Source organism: Lepidochelys olivacea, assembly GCF_965140295.1.
Source record: "Lepidochelys olivacea isolate rLepOli2 genome assembly, chromosome: 10".
In the NCBI taxonomy this organism is placed as follows: Eukaryota; Metazoa; Chordata; order Testudines; family Cheloniidae; genus Lepidochelys; species Lepidochelys olivacea.
In genome coordinates, this window is record NC_140420.1 from 85,627,119 (window position 1) to 85,639,979 (window position 12,861).

At 55.8% G+C, this 12,861-nt stretch overlaps 1 protein-coding gene across 1 annotated transcript in view; it reads left to right on the top strand.

The window, feature by feature from the left end:
* Positions 1 to 8,293: 8,293 nt before the first annotated feature.
* The window catches only part of IQGAP1 (IQ motif containing GTPase activating protein 1), a 188,259-nt gene continuing 183,691 nt past the window's right edge, over positions 8,294 to 12,861 (top strand). Inside the window, exon 1 of the mRNA XM_084641761.1 lies at positions 8,294 to 8,478. Coding sequence (XP_084497887.1) covers positions 8,424 to 8,478 — 55 coding nt within the window. The 5' untranslated portion in view covers positions 8,294 to 8,423. The remainder of the gene's footprint in view (positions 8,479 to 12,861) is intronic.

The following is a 12,861-nucleotide window of genomic DNA, read 5'->3' on the forward strand; positions in this document are numbered from 1 at the left end:
TCTCCACCCACTATCTAGACTAAAAGCATCTTTTCTAGAGGGCATAACCTAGGTGTAACTACATTTGGAATACAGATACATAGTCAATATTCATAATTTCAGATACCAAAATGATACATGCATGCAAATAGGATAATCATATTCAGCAAATCATAGCCTTTTCAATGGTTTCAGAGTAGCAGCCATGTTAGTCTGTATTCGCAAAAAGAAAAGGAGTCCTTGTGGCACCTTAGAGACTAACCAATTTATTTGAGCATGAGCTTTCATGAGCTACAGCTCACTTCATCGGATGCCTCTAAGGTGCCACAAGTAGTACTTTTCTTTCTCCTAGCCTTTTCAATGACACATCACATGACTTTCATAAAATACATCATAATTATGCTATGATCATACCATAATATCACTATGAAGAATATGGGATGCAGTGTCACAGTCTCCACCCAACAGTTAAAGCTGAAATCACTTCAGCAGGGCCAAGTGGTAGGAGCAGCTTAAACCTTCCAGAATCTGTGAACTCCACCACCCCATGCTAACAAACTAAGGGCATGTCTACACTGGCAAAGTTACAGCGCCGGGAGTTACAGCGCCACTCAGAGAGCACTGAAGGAAAACTGCTGTTATGTGTTCATATGTCAGCTGCCTACGCAATAGCGTGTTCATACTTGTGGCACTTGCAGTGGAATTTGGAGCATTGCACTCTGGGGCGCTATCCCACAGAGCATTTCTTCCTCTTCTGCTGCTAAGGGTTGTGGGAAGACAGAGGGCGTCGCGGGGCATCCTGGGTCCTGTCCCAATGCCCCGTGATGTATTGCTTCGCATCCCAGCAATCCCTGTGCTTCCGTCCAAATTTGGCGCCATCTTTCAATGATTTGTGTACTGCGCACCTTGCCTTTTCGGGCTGCAGGAATGGATCCCGAACTGTTGATCAGTATGCTGCTCGCTCTGACCAATACGTCATGAATGGCAGTGGAATTATTCCTTAAACTACAAAAGCAAGAGGAGTACGACATTAATCTCGCCACTCGTACTAGCTACGACACGAGATTACTTGTGGCATTCACGGAGGTGCTGACCACAGTGGAACGCCGCTTCTGGGCTCGGGAAACAAGCACTGAGTGGTGGGATCACATCGTGATGCATGTCTGGGATGACAAGCAGTGGCTGCAGAACTTTCAGATGAGGAAAGCCGCATTCATGGGACTGTGTGATGAGCTCACCCCAGCCCTGTGACGCAAGAACATGAGAATGAGAGCTGCCCTGCCGTTGGAGAAGCGTGTGGCAATTGCACTGTGGAAGCTGGCTACTCCAGACTGCTACCGATCGGTTGCTAACCAGTTTGGAGTGGGAATGTCGACCGATGGACTCGTTTTGACAGAAATGTGCAGGGCCATTAATTGCATCCTGCTCCAAAAGACCATGACTCTGGGCAACGTGTGTGATATTGTGGATGGCTTTGCACAAATGGGCTTCCCTAGCTGCAGAGGGGCGATACATGGCACGCATATTCCAATTCTGCAACCAGATCACCTAGCCACCAAGTGCATTAATCGGAAAGGGTATTTCTCAATGGTTCTCCAGCCGCTTGTGGATCATCGTGGACATTTCACAGACATTAATGCAGGCTGGTCTGGAAAGGTGCATGACGCACACATCTTTCAGAACGCTGGCCTGTTCAGGAAGCTGCAAGCAGGGACTTTTTTCCCGGACCAGAAGATCACCATAGGGGAAGTTGAAATGCTCATTGTGATCCTGGGAGACCCCGCCTACCCCTTAATGCTGTGGCTTATGAAGCCATACACGGGGCAGCTTAACATCGGCAAGGAGCAGTTCAACAACAGGCTGAGCAAGTGCAGAATGACTGTTGAGTGTGCTTTTGGCCATATAAAGGCCTGTTGGCACTGCCTCTGCCTCTATGGGAAGTTGGACCTGGCCAATGACAATATTCCTATGCTTATAGCCGCGTGCTTTAAGCTCCATAATATTTGTGAAGGTAAGGGTGAAAGCTTCACTCAGGACTGGACCACAGAGGCTCAGTGCCTGGAGGCTGAGTTTGAACAGCCAGAGACCAGGGCTATTAGAGGGGGATCAGGGATGCCTTGAGGCAGCAATTTGAAGCTGAAAGCCACTAATAGTTGTTGCTATGCTTGGGAGTGCAGTGGTTGTAATGCTAGGAGGTGACTGGTGAAGACGATACAATATGAAGGTTTAACATAATTGTCTGTTGCTTTGCAGGACTCTGTTTGCTTTCAATTAATAGAATAAAGATTGCTTTCAAACCAACACAATTCTTTTATTAAAAAACAACAACTGGAGGAGAGAGTCAAACAAAAAACCCTATCAGCAGTGAGGGGGTTGGGGGGAAGGGAAGGTCTCAGGAGGAGGTGGGGTCCCAGGACGGCTAAAGATTTGTGTATGTCCAGGGATCATATCCAGACTTCTCCTTTGGAGTACAGTACAATGGGTACTGTACTTCAGCAGGGCCAAACTGGTGAGTAGCCGCAGGGGCATGATAAATCACTCTTCCCAGACTCTGCTGTACACTGGGCACGTGGCTCTTAGGGAGGGCCAGCATTGTAGGGGCGGGGCTGATAATCATTCCTGTCCCCACACTTTCCACAGGATGTGATCATTATGGAAAATATCTTGCTGCTGAAAGTGAGCAGAGAATCAAGGGAGGGTCTTCTCCAAGACTGCAGCTTCTACTCTGGCCCCTATGTGGCTTGCTGCGTGCAGCAGTGGTCTCCCCTCCCCATGACGGCACAGTGGCATGGGAAAGTTACTGATAATGGGGCAAGAAACAAAGCAGCTCTGCCAAAGAACCTGCGGCAGCGGATTGCCCAGTAGCTCCATGAGAATTTCCTGGAGATCTCTGAGGCAGATTCCCAAGAAGTGAGGGAGTCAATCAACAGCCTGTTCTGCCACTCAGACTAGGCATGTGGTGGACACACAAGCCTGCTTTCTGCAACCCTCCTATCCCCAACAACTTGCTTCAGTGATTCCCAAAATCAAATCCACTTACCAGGGGCCTCCTCTCCTGTTTGCGCTTCGCCAACATCTGACAGCTGTGACTGGCTAGCTTCCTCTGTGGTAGAAAAGAGCTCCTGGCTGCACGCATCTCTGACCTCCAAGTCATCCTCTGCCTCTGGGTCCCCCTCCCTCTCCACATCCTCATTCAAGATTTCTTCCTCCTGGCTTGATCCTCTCTCAACTGGCACGCGAGCCACTGAAGTATCAACAGAGGTCTTTGCAATGGAGGTGGGGTCACCGCTGATTATCTTTGTAGAATCGGCAGCTCATGAGTGCAGCACTGGAGGGGCAGTTTGCCTCCCACACCTTGTGGAAAGCATTCCGCAGCTCCTTCACTTTGACTTTGCACTGCAGTGTGTCCTGGTCATGGCCCCTTTCTGTCATGCATCATGAAATCTGTCCATAGGTATCATAATTCCTACGGCTGGAGCACAGCGCGGACTGGACAGCCTCCTCTCCCCAAATGCTGACAAGGTCTAGCAGCTCAGCATTGCTCCAAGAGGGGGATTGCCTACTGCGTGGAGGAGGCATGGCCACCTGGAAAGATGCGCTGAGGCTACTGCATGCATCACCAAGCAAACAGGAAGGGGACTTTCAAAATTCCCAAAGAATTTAAGGCATGGGGATGACAGTTGGTCACCTGACGGCAGGGCAGTAGAGTTCAAACCGATGACCAGAGAGGCGAGAACAGGTATTGTGGGACATCTCCCAGAGGTATAGGCCCCGACTTCCCCTCTTTCCCGTGGATGCTGGACCCCCACTCTGCCCTGGCCCCGCCCCCACTCCACCCGTTCCATGAGGCCCTGCCCCTACCCCGCCTCTTCCCACCCTTGCCCTGCCCCCATTCCAACCCCTTTCCCAAAGTCCCCGCTCCAATGTTGCCCCCTCCCTGTCCCTATTCCAACTCCTTCTCCAAATCCCCACCCCAGCCCCGCTTCCTCCCCTGAGCGTGCCACATTCCCACACTTCCCTGCCCTTCCCGGAGCATGCTAATGCTGCCAAACAGCTGTTTGGCAGTGGCTGGGTGAGAAGCACTGGGAGGTAGGTAGAGTGGAGATGTGGCACGCTCAGGGGAGGAGAGGGTGGAGAAGGTGGGGTGTAAGGGGAGCTTGGCTGCCAGTGTGTGCAGAGCATCCACTAATTTTTCCCCGTGGATGCTCCAGCCCCAGAGCACCCACAGAGTCGGTACCTATGCCCAGAGGCCAATTGCAGTGCTGTAATCGACCAGTGGCTACACGGGCACTGCAGTGCTGTAGCCCTGGCACAGAAAGATGTACATCTCTCGTTGGAGTGGTTTTTTTACAAGTGCTGCAACTGCGCAGTTTCTGTGCACTTAGTGGCTTGGCAGTGTGTATACCTTGGGAGTTACAGCACAGAAAGCTGCTTTACTGCGCAGAAACTTGCCAGTGAAGATAGGGCCTGAGAGTGGGGACCTGGGGAAGAAGGAAGTGGCCAGAAGGCACCAGCTAGTCAGTTGCCAATAGAGGACTGAGCTTGGGTCTCTTGTTAAGATATACTGGAGGTTGGAATCCTTACCTACTAGATATTAATTTATTAATTGCAGTCTTTTGCAAATGTATTCTTTTGTTCCCCCTCACTTTTTCTTTTTAATAAAGTTGTCTTTGTTTTTAACCCCTGGACTTGCTGCTTGGGAGTGGGGAAGTATTGCCCATCAAGCGTATCTGGGGGTTGGATAGTTTCCCATGTGTTTGGATGGGCGTAGAGAGCTGTATGAGTGTGGGGGAGCTGTGCAATGGGAGGTTGGGGAGAGCATGGTTGGGCTTGGGGTGGTGTGTGGGAAGGCAGCACAGTTGAGTGTGAGAGTGTGTGTGGGGGGGTCTGGCATGGCTTAGGCTGTGTGTATGTGTGAGGGGACCAGTGCAGCTGGGAAGGGGGGGGTGTGGCTGGGTTGGCGGGGGAGGCTGTTTGTGGGAGTGGTGGGCTGTGTATACAGGCAGGGGACTGTGTGTGTAGGGGTGGCACAACTGAGCAGAGGGGATGAGTGTATGGGGGTGGTGTGAGACTGGAGGGTGGTGCAGGTAGCCTAGGAGATTTTGGAGGGAAGGTGCAGCTGGCCTGAGGGGGCTGCTGAATGTGTGTGGTGTCCTTGCATGACTGGGGGTGCTTTGTGTGTGGGGCCTAGCTTGACTAGGAGGGCTGTGTATGGAGGTTTGGTGCAGCTGTGAGAGGCTGTGGGGGGAATGGTTGGACTAGGGGAGCTGTGCATGTGGGGGGCTAAGGGACTATGAGGGGCTAGCACAACTGGGCAGAGTGGCTTGCATGTGGGGGAGTGGTGTGGTTGGGCTGAGGGGTCTAGGGGGATGGGAGGGCACATCCGGACTGGGGGGTATGTGTGGGAGCGTGGCATGGCTGAGTGTGTATGGGAAGTGGGATCCAGCATGGCTGGGCTGGGAGGCTGTGTGTGTGTGAGAGGAGCTGTGGAGGGGAGTGGTGTGGTTGCGCTGAGGGGGCTGTTTGTGTGTGGGCAGGGATGGCGTGGCTGGGCAGGGGGCTGCATGTATGTGGGGGTAGCATGGCTGAGTGTGTGGAGGTTGGGGAGACCAGCACAGCTGGGGGGGCTGTGTATGGGGGCAGGAGGTGGTGAGGCTGCGTGTGTGGGAGATGGCAGCATGTCTGGGCTGTGAGCGTGTGTATGGGTGGCTGGGGTGGGTGCAGGGGGTTGTGTTTAGGGGGGGTGGCAGTACTGGGCTTGGTGAAGGGGGTTGCGTGAGGGGGGACAGTACAGCTGGCCAGGGGTGGTTATGTGCAGGGGTAGGCAGTGTGGCTGAGGGAGGCTGTGTTTGGGGGCAGAGAGTGTGGCTGGGTGGGGCCTGTAGGGGCAACATAGCTGGACGGGGGGCGAGGGGGGACCTGTGCATCTGCAGGGGAGCACAGCTAAAGGTATATGTGGGGAGAGGGACCCACCGTGGCTGGGGGCTGTGTACAGGAGCTGTGTTTGTGCAGGCAGTAGCAAAGCTAGGTGGGGAGACAATGGGGGACTGTGGGAGGCAGAGGTGCGGTGGGGATGGATGCGTGTCTGTCTGGTGCTACCTATGTTGCGAAGGGGGTCAATGGTGCAGCTGTGCAAGGGTTGGGGGCGCAGAAGGGGACTGGGCTGGGGGGCTGTGTATGTGTGTGGTGCTACTTATGCTGTGCAGGGGGCTGTGAGTGGGGGGGTCTGTTGGCACGGTTGGCATGCCTGGGTGGAGGGCAGTGGGGATGGTGCAGCTGGGAGACAGTGCAGGGGTCCCTGTGTGGGGTGGGGCTGTGGGAGGGAGGAGCTTGACAGGGGAAGGTGGCACAGATGGGGACGCTACAGGAGGCAGCAGCATGACTGGGTAGGGGCTGTGGGGCTTTGCGTGGGGAAGAGGGTTGGCGGGCCTGAGGGGTGGCACAGCTGGGGGCGAAGGGGCGGCAGAGGGACGGGGCGGGGGCAGTGCCGCGGCTGTTCGGAGGCGGTGGGGGTGAGACAGCACGGCTCGTTGGTCTGAGGCTGAATGGGCGTGGGGGGGCAGCACAGCTCTGCGTTGGTTTGGGGCTAAATGGGCGTGGGGGGGGGCAGCACGGCTGGGGGCTGGTCTGGGGCTGAATGGGCGTGGGGGGGCAGCATGGCTGGGGGCTGGTCTGGGGCTGAATGGGCGTGGGGGGGCAGCACGGCTGGGGGTTGGTCTGGGGCTGAATGGGCGTGTGGGGGGGCAGCACGGCTGGGGGCTGGTCTGGGGCTGAATGGGCGTGGGGGGGCAGCACGGCTGTCGGGGGAGTGCGGGGGGGCTCGGCTGGCAGGGAATCTGCGGGGCAGCGCGCGCTGCCGACCTGGTGCTGCCCGCTCCGGCGGGGGAGGCAGTGGGGGCCGCGAGGGGGGCAGGGGCAGGCGGCGCGGAGGACGGGTGAGGGGGGCAGGGGGCGCGGAGGACGGGTGAGGGGGGCAGGGGGCGCGGCGCGGAGGACGGGCGCGGGCGGCAGGGGCAGGGGGCGCGGCGCGGAGGACGGGCGCGGGCGGCAGGGGCAGGGGGCGCGGAGGACGGGCGAGGGCGGCAGGGGCAGGGGGCGCGGCGCGGAGGACGGGCGAGGGGGGCAGGGGGCGCGGCGCGGAGGACGGGCGAGGGGGGCAGGCGGCGCGGAGGATGGGCGAGGGGGGCAGGGGGCGCGGCGCGGAGGGCGGGCGGCAGGGGCAGGGGGCGCGGCGCGGAGGACGGGCGCGGGCGGCAGGGGCAGGGGGCGCGGCGCGGAGGGGGGCAGGGGCAGGGGGCGCGGCGCGGAGGACGGGCGAGGGGGGCAGGGGCAGGCGGCGCGGCGCGGAGGACGGGCGCGGGCGGCAGGGGCAGGGGGCGCGGCGCGGAGGACGGGCGCGGGCGGCAGGGGCAGGGGGCGCGGCGCGGAGGACGGGCGAGGGCGGCAGGCGGCGCGGCGCGGAGGACGGGCGAGGGCGGCAGGGGCAGGGGGCGCGGAGGACGGGCGAGGGCGGCAGGGGGCGCGGCGCGGAGGACGGGCGCGGGCGGCAGGGGCAGGGGGCGCGGAGGACGGGCGAGGGCGGCAGGGGCAGGGGGCGCGGCGCGGAGGATGGGCGAGGGGGGCAGGCGGCGCGGAGGATGGGCGAGGGGGGCAGGGGGCGCGGCGCGGAGGGCGGGCGGCAGGGGCAGGGGGCGCGGCGCGGAGGACGGGCGCGGGCGGCAGGGGCAGGGGGCGCGGCGCGGAGGGGGGCAGGGGCAGGGGCAGGGGGCGCGGCGCGGAGGACGGGCGAGGGGGGCAGGGGCAGGCGGCGCGGCGCGGAGGACGGGCGCGGGCGGCAGGGGCAGGGGGCGCGGCGCGGAGGACGGGCGCGGGCGGCAGGGGCAGGGGGCGCGGCGCGGAGGGGGGCAGGGGGCGCGGCGCGGAGGACGGGCGAGGGCGGCAGGCGGCGCGGCGCGGAGGACTGGCGAGGGGGGCAGGGGCAGGCGGCGCGGCGCGGCGCGGAGGGGGGCAGGGGCAGGGGCAGGGGCAGGGGGCGCGGCGCGGAGGACGGGCGCGGGCGGCAGGGGGCGCGGCGCGGAGGACGGGCGAGGGCGGCAGGGGCAGGCGGCGCGGCGCGGAGGACGGGCGCGGGCGGCAGGGGGCGCGGCGCGGAGGACGGGCGAGGGGGGCAGGCGGCGCGGAGGACGGGCGCGGGCGGCAGGGGCAGGGGGCGCGGCGCGGAGGGGGGCAGGGGCAGGGGCAGGGACGGGGGCAGGCGGCGCGGCGCGGAGGACGGGCGCTGGCTGAGCGCGCAAGGCGTGGGCCGCCGGGGGCGGGCGGCGCCTCTTTCCGACACACCCAGCGCCGAGACCAGGAAGAGGAACAGCCGCTCCCGCCTCCGCCGCGTCCGCCCAGCCCCGCAGCGACCGAACGGCCCCGCTCGGCCCGGCCCGGCCTGCAGCACCATGTCCGTCTCGGAGGAAGCGGACGGGCTCGGGATGGCCCGGCCCCACTACGGCTGTGAGTCCCGGGGAGGGCGGTGCCCGCCTTCGCGGCCCGGGGGCTGCCGCTGCCCCGGGGATGGGCCCTGTCTTCGCGCCCGCCGTCCCTGCCCGCGTGTCGCGGGCTCCGAGGGTCCCGTGGGGATGGGGTCGGGGGACGCGGATTGCGGTCTGCGGCCGGGGCGTGTGGGCTGGGACCGGGGCCGGGCGGGGCGGGGAGCCTGCCCGCGACGCTGGGGGATGGGGACGGGGACGGTCTGACTGCAGCAGTCACGTCTGACTGCCGCGCAGTCCTCCGCGCCGCCGGCGCCGCCGCCCTCCGCATGGCGAGGGCTCGGTGCGCCCGCCTGAGCCCAGCTGGCCCTGGCCGCCGCCTTCGGAGAGTGCCCTGGCACATGGGGCAAGCGAGGAGGTCACGGAGCTGCAGCTGCTCCGTGTCTCACGTAGAATTGGCGCTGGAAAAGGCTTGCTCCGTCGGAACGAGTCTCACTCTTCCCCGAGGCCTGTGCGGGCGTGTTCCTTGCAGAATTTGGTCTTCAGGGCTCTGCCAGGCCAGTTTTATTGACCTTAGCGTTGAGGTTTCTACTGCTTTCTTTGGGAGACTCCCATGGCTACATTGATCTGTCAAGAATCTTTTGCTAATGGTCTGTCTAAATTTACCTTGTCTGAATTCAAACATCTCAATTCATCTTCGCATATTCAAGTTTTCCTCTTCTTCATTTCTTGAACAAAAATATCAGGTTAAGGAGCTGCTTCCTCCTCATTTTGCTGTATTCGTGTTAATGTACTATTCGCTACTTTACATATTCTGTAAAAGATATCTGAAATATTTGCAAAAATATCAGTCTTACAAATATTAGAGAGTCTAGGTGGGTGAGGTAATATCTTTTAATGGACTAACTTCTTTTGGTGAGAGAGACAAGTTTTTGAGCTTACACAGAGCTCTTCTTCAGGTCTGAGAAGTACTCACAGTGTCACAGCTAAATTAGACCTGAAGATGAGCTCTGTGTAAACTCAAAAGCTTGTCTCTCTCACCGACAGGAGGTAGTCCAATAAAAGACATTACTTTTCCACCTTGTCTCTGTAGTAGCGTAAGACCAACATGGGCACAACAACACTGCAGCCTACAAATATGAATGGCTTGACAAATCCATTTACGCACTTGCAAATAAGAAGCTGGCCCTTGCTAGTGCTATCAGTTTCTGCTGAATTTAAACTTAACTTTAAGAGTCATGACATATTTGTCTCTTAATATTCATGGGAGAATTCTGCACAAAAAATAAAAAATTATGCACACAGTATTTAAAAATTCTGCATATTTTGTTTGTCAGAATAATACTATATAAACACACCAGTTTGAATTATTTTGGTAATTTATTTCAAAATACGTGTCAGCAACTAAGTCTGTAACAATACAGACCAAAAAAAATTCAGATTTTTTTTTTTGACAAATAGATTCCTTACTAGGCATATTAATACAAAACTTGAGTAATTTATTTAAACTACAATACAGAAATGTATTTCTGCACTTCTCAGAAGCAGTGTAAAGGCTTGTGGGAGTCAGGGGTAATGGAGGAGCTGAGGGAGAGGGAAGGAGCCTGGGAGTATACCTGGAGGGTTATTGGGTGTGGGTGGGAGAAGTATGGAACAGTTTCTTTTGGGGGGAGGATTGTTAGGGAATTGGGGTGCTTCCCCGTTGCAGACACTGGTTGACTCTGAGCCTTTCCCATTCAGTCAGGCAGATCTGCCCCCACCCCCGTGTGGCCCTGGAGCCCCCTCCCATTCAGCCCCTGGCTCACTGCTGTCACCCCCCGAACTCCTGAGCCTGCACCCCAGTCTGCCCCCCACTAACCCTTCTGAACCGAAGTCTGTGACCCCCCCCAGCAGCCCTGTGTGCCCCACTATGCCTCCTGACCTGGCTCCACCAGCAGGTTGTTGTAATGAAGGTAGCTGGCTGCTAGCTGTTGCTGCCAGTCAGCCAGCTGTTCTGGCACCACGGCAGCCTCTGGTGGGAGAAAGGCAGAACTACTGCACTTCTTGGGCAGAATGTATTTTTTGCAGAGAAAAAAAATTCTGCCCTGGACATGAATTCTGCGTGTATGCAGTTGCTCAGAGTTCTCCTAGGAATAGATTCTTATGTTTGTGTTAATAGCTTTTCAAAAGTAACCCATTGCTGTGGTATCTTCCACAGTCTGCAGGCAGACAGCTGTGGTGCTGCCATTGCTGCTTAGTGCTTTCATAAGCATATTCAGTGTGTAACTCCATGCTGGTGATGTTCAGTGTTGCAACATTGAAGTTAGCAGGTTTCATGCTATTTTTCCTCCGACTTTGCTTGGGAAAACTATTGGAAACTAGCAGAGGTAGCCACTTATTTATGATGTAGGAGAGGACTCAAAAATGGAGGCCGAGGTGGAGGTAGAGTAGTAGAGACCTATTGGTAACAGTGAGGGTGCTGGAAGAAGGGGTAGAATAGAGGAGAGCCGCCTCTCTTGAAGCATCCAGGAAGCTGAGGGGCAGTAGTGGCAAGATGGGAAAGGTTCTCCCTGCCAATAACCAGAAGGAGGATGGAGGTGTTTCAAATATATCAGATCTGCTCTAGACAGACTAATATGAAGGAGGAAACCCCTGAATAAGTACAGGGACTAGTAGCCTGCGGGTGTGTACAATATAACTAAACTTGTTTTTTTGTTACAGTGCCCATCTGCATAGTTTTTGGGCACCTCCCCAAAGATAGTAACCACAGTTGCTTTGGGCAGTGTGCTATTTGTGTCCCTTCTTCCTTGGAAACAATTGGTGCTATGTTTCTTTCTGTCTTTCTTTCTTCCCTTCCTTCTCTCCTAATATTCCTCCTCTTCCCCCCTCCCCCTTCTTGCCTTCACATCTTTCCCTCTTTTTTTAGTCATTTTTTTAGTTGCAGCTGTGGGAAAGCTAAGTCAAATATTTTACACATTGTTCTGAAGGCTGTGAAACTTGTAGTCATTTTTATCTCCTTGGGCATGAGTACCAAAGCCTTGACTCGGTCTTGCTCTGAGGTTTACAGTTTCATAGCTCCTGTGGAACATAACTGTTGGGGGAGTTTATGGTTGTGAAGAGACACACCTTTCTGAGGTATCTTGGGCTGGTTCCATGGGGGACCTTAAAGATTAGTATTAAGACCTTATATTTGATCCTGTATTCTGTGGAGAGTTGGTGTAATGAGTGGAATACTGGTGTGATGGGCCTTTCAGTGGCTAGCAGGTGGGGAGGTGGGCTTCTCTGTGGGGTAGTGTTCCTGAACTTTGCTGGTATAGTCTATTCCTTTGCAGTCTCTTGTATCAAACTATGGCAGGTGTTTGATAATTTTTTCATACCCTGTTTAAAATATTTTTCACATCAAAATGAGATAAAACATTTACCTGTTCAAATGCTAAAGGCTTAGAATTGTTCAAAACATCTTTCCTTCTACTAATGTGCTTCAGCAAGCACACTCGCTAGTCCTCAGTTGGTGAGTGAATAGTTTGATTTGATGTAAGGTGTGACTATTATAAAGGGCCAAGGTCCCACTTTACCCCTTAAGCCATAAAAAAAGGAATACTTTTTTACATAATTTGCCTCTGGATCTAACTCCCACAAGAGATCATTGAGGCTAAGATACCCAACCCAGGGCTCATCTCTTGGTTTAAAAAATTTGACATTTATATGGATGAGAACATGTGCAGTTGGTTACATTAAATAAATATAAATTGAAGGGTTATAAAATCTCAGGTTTCAGGGCATAAGCCAGCCTCTGACTGACAGGGGTTAGGAAGAAACTTCCCCTATAGGGAAGTTATATCAGAACTGCCCACTTGGGTTTTCTTATAATTTCCTTGAAGCATCAGGTACTGCCCTCTGTCAGATGTAGAATACTGGACTAGATGGACCATTGGTCTGATCTAGTATGGAAATTCCTATGTTTTAAAACAAAGCAACTCCCTAACAAAACAAAGAAAGCAAGCTTTAGGTTTCTGGTGTGACAGGCCAGTGATAATTGTAGATTTTCATTTTGAAAAAATAATAAAACTCCATTGACCACTGCAGATTCTCCTTTTTAATATAGCAGAAAATAGGGTTGAGATTTTCAAAGCTTCCATTACAATTAGTGGAAGAGATATAGCTATATCCCCTGAACTACTCTGAGAATTTAAACATAGGCTTCTACAGCAACAGCAAGATGCAAATGAGATGTCATTTGGTTCCAAGTTCAGCTATAACAGGAACTTTGGGTGCCACTATGTTTCCTTCCCTGCACTGTGAAGAGCAAAAGGATTGTGAGATGGAGGTACTCACCTTTTGCTCTGTGTGATACCTGTTTCTCCATTCATGTTCTTTCTGCACCCTCCCCACATGCATAAAACATCTAGTCACCCTTCTATATGCTTCC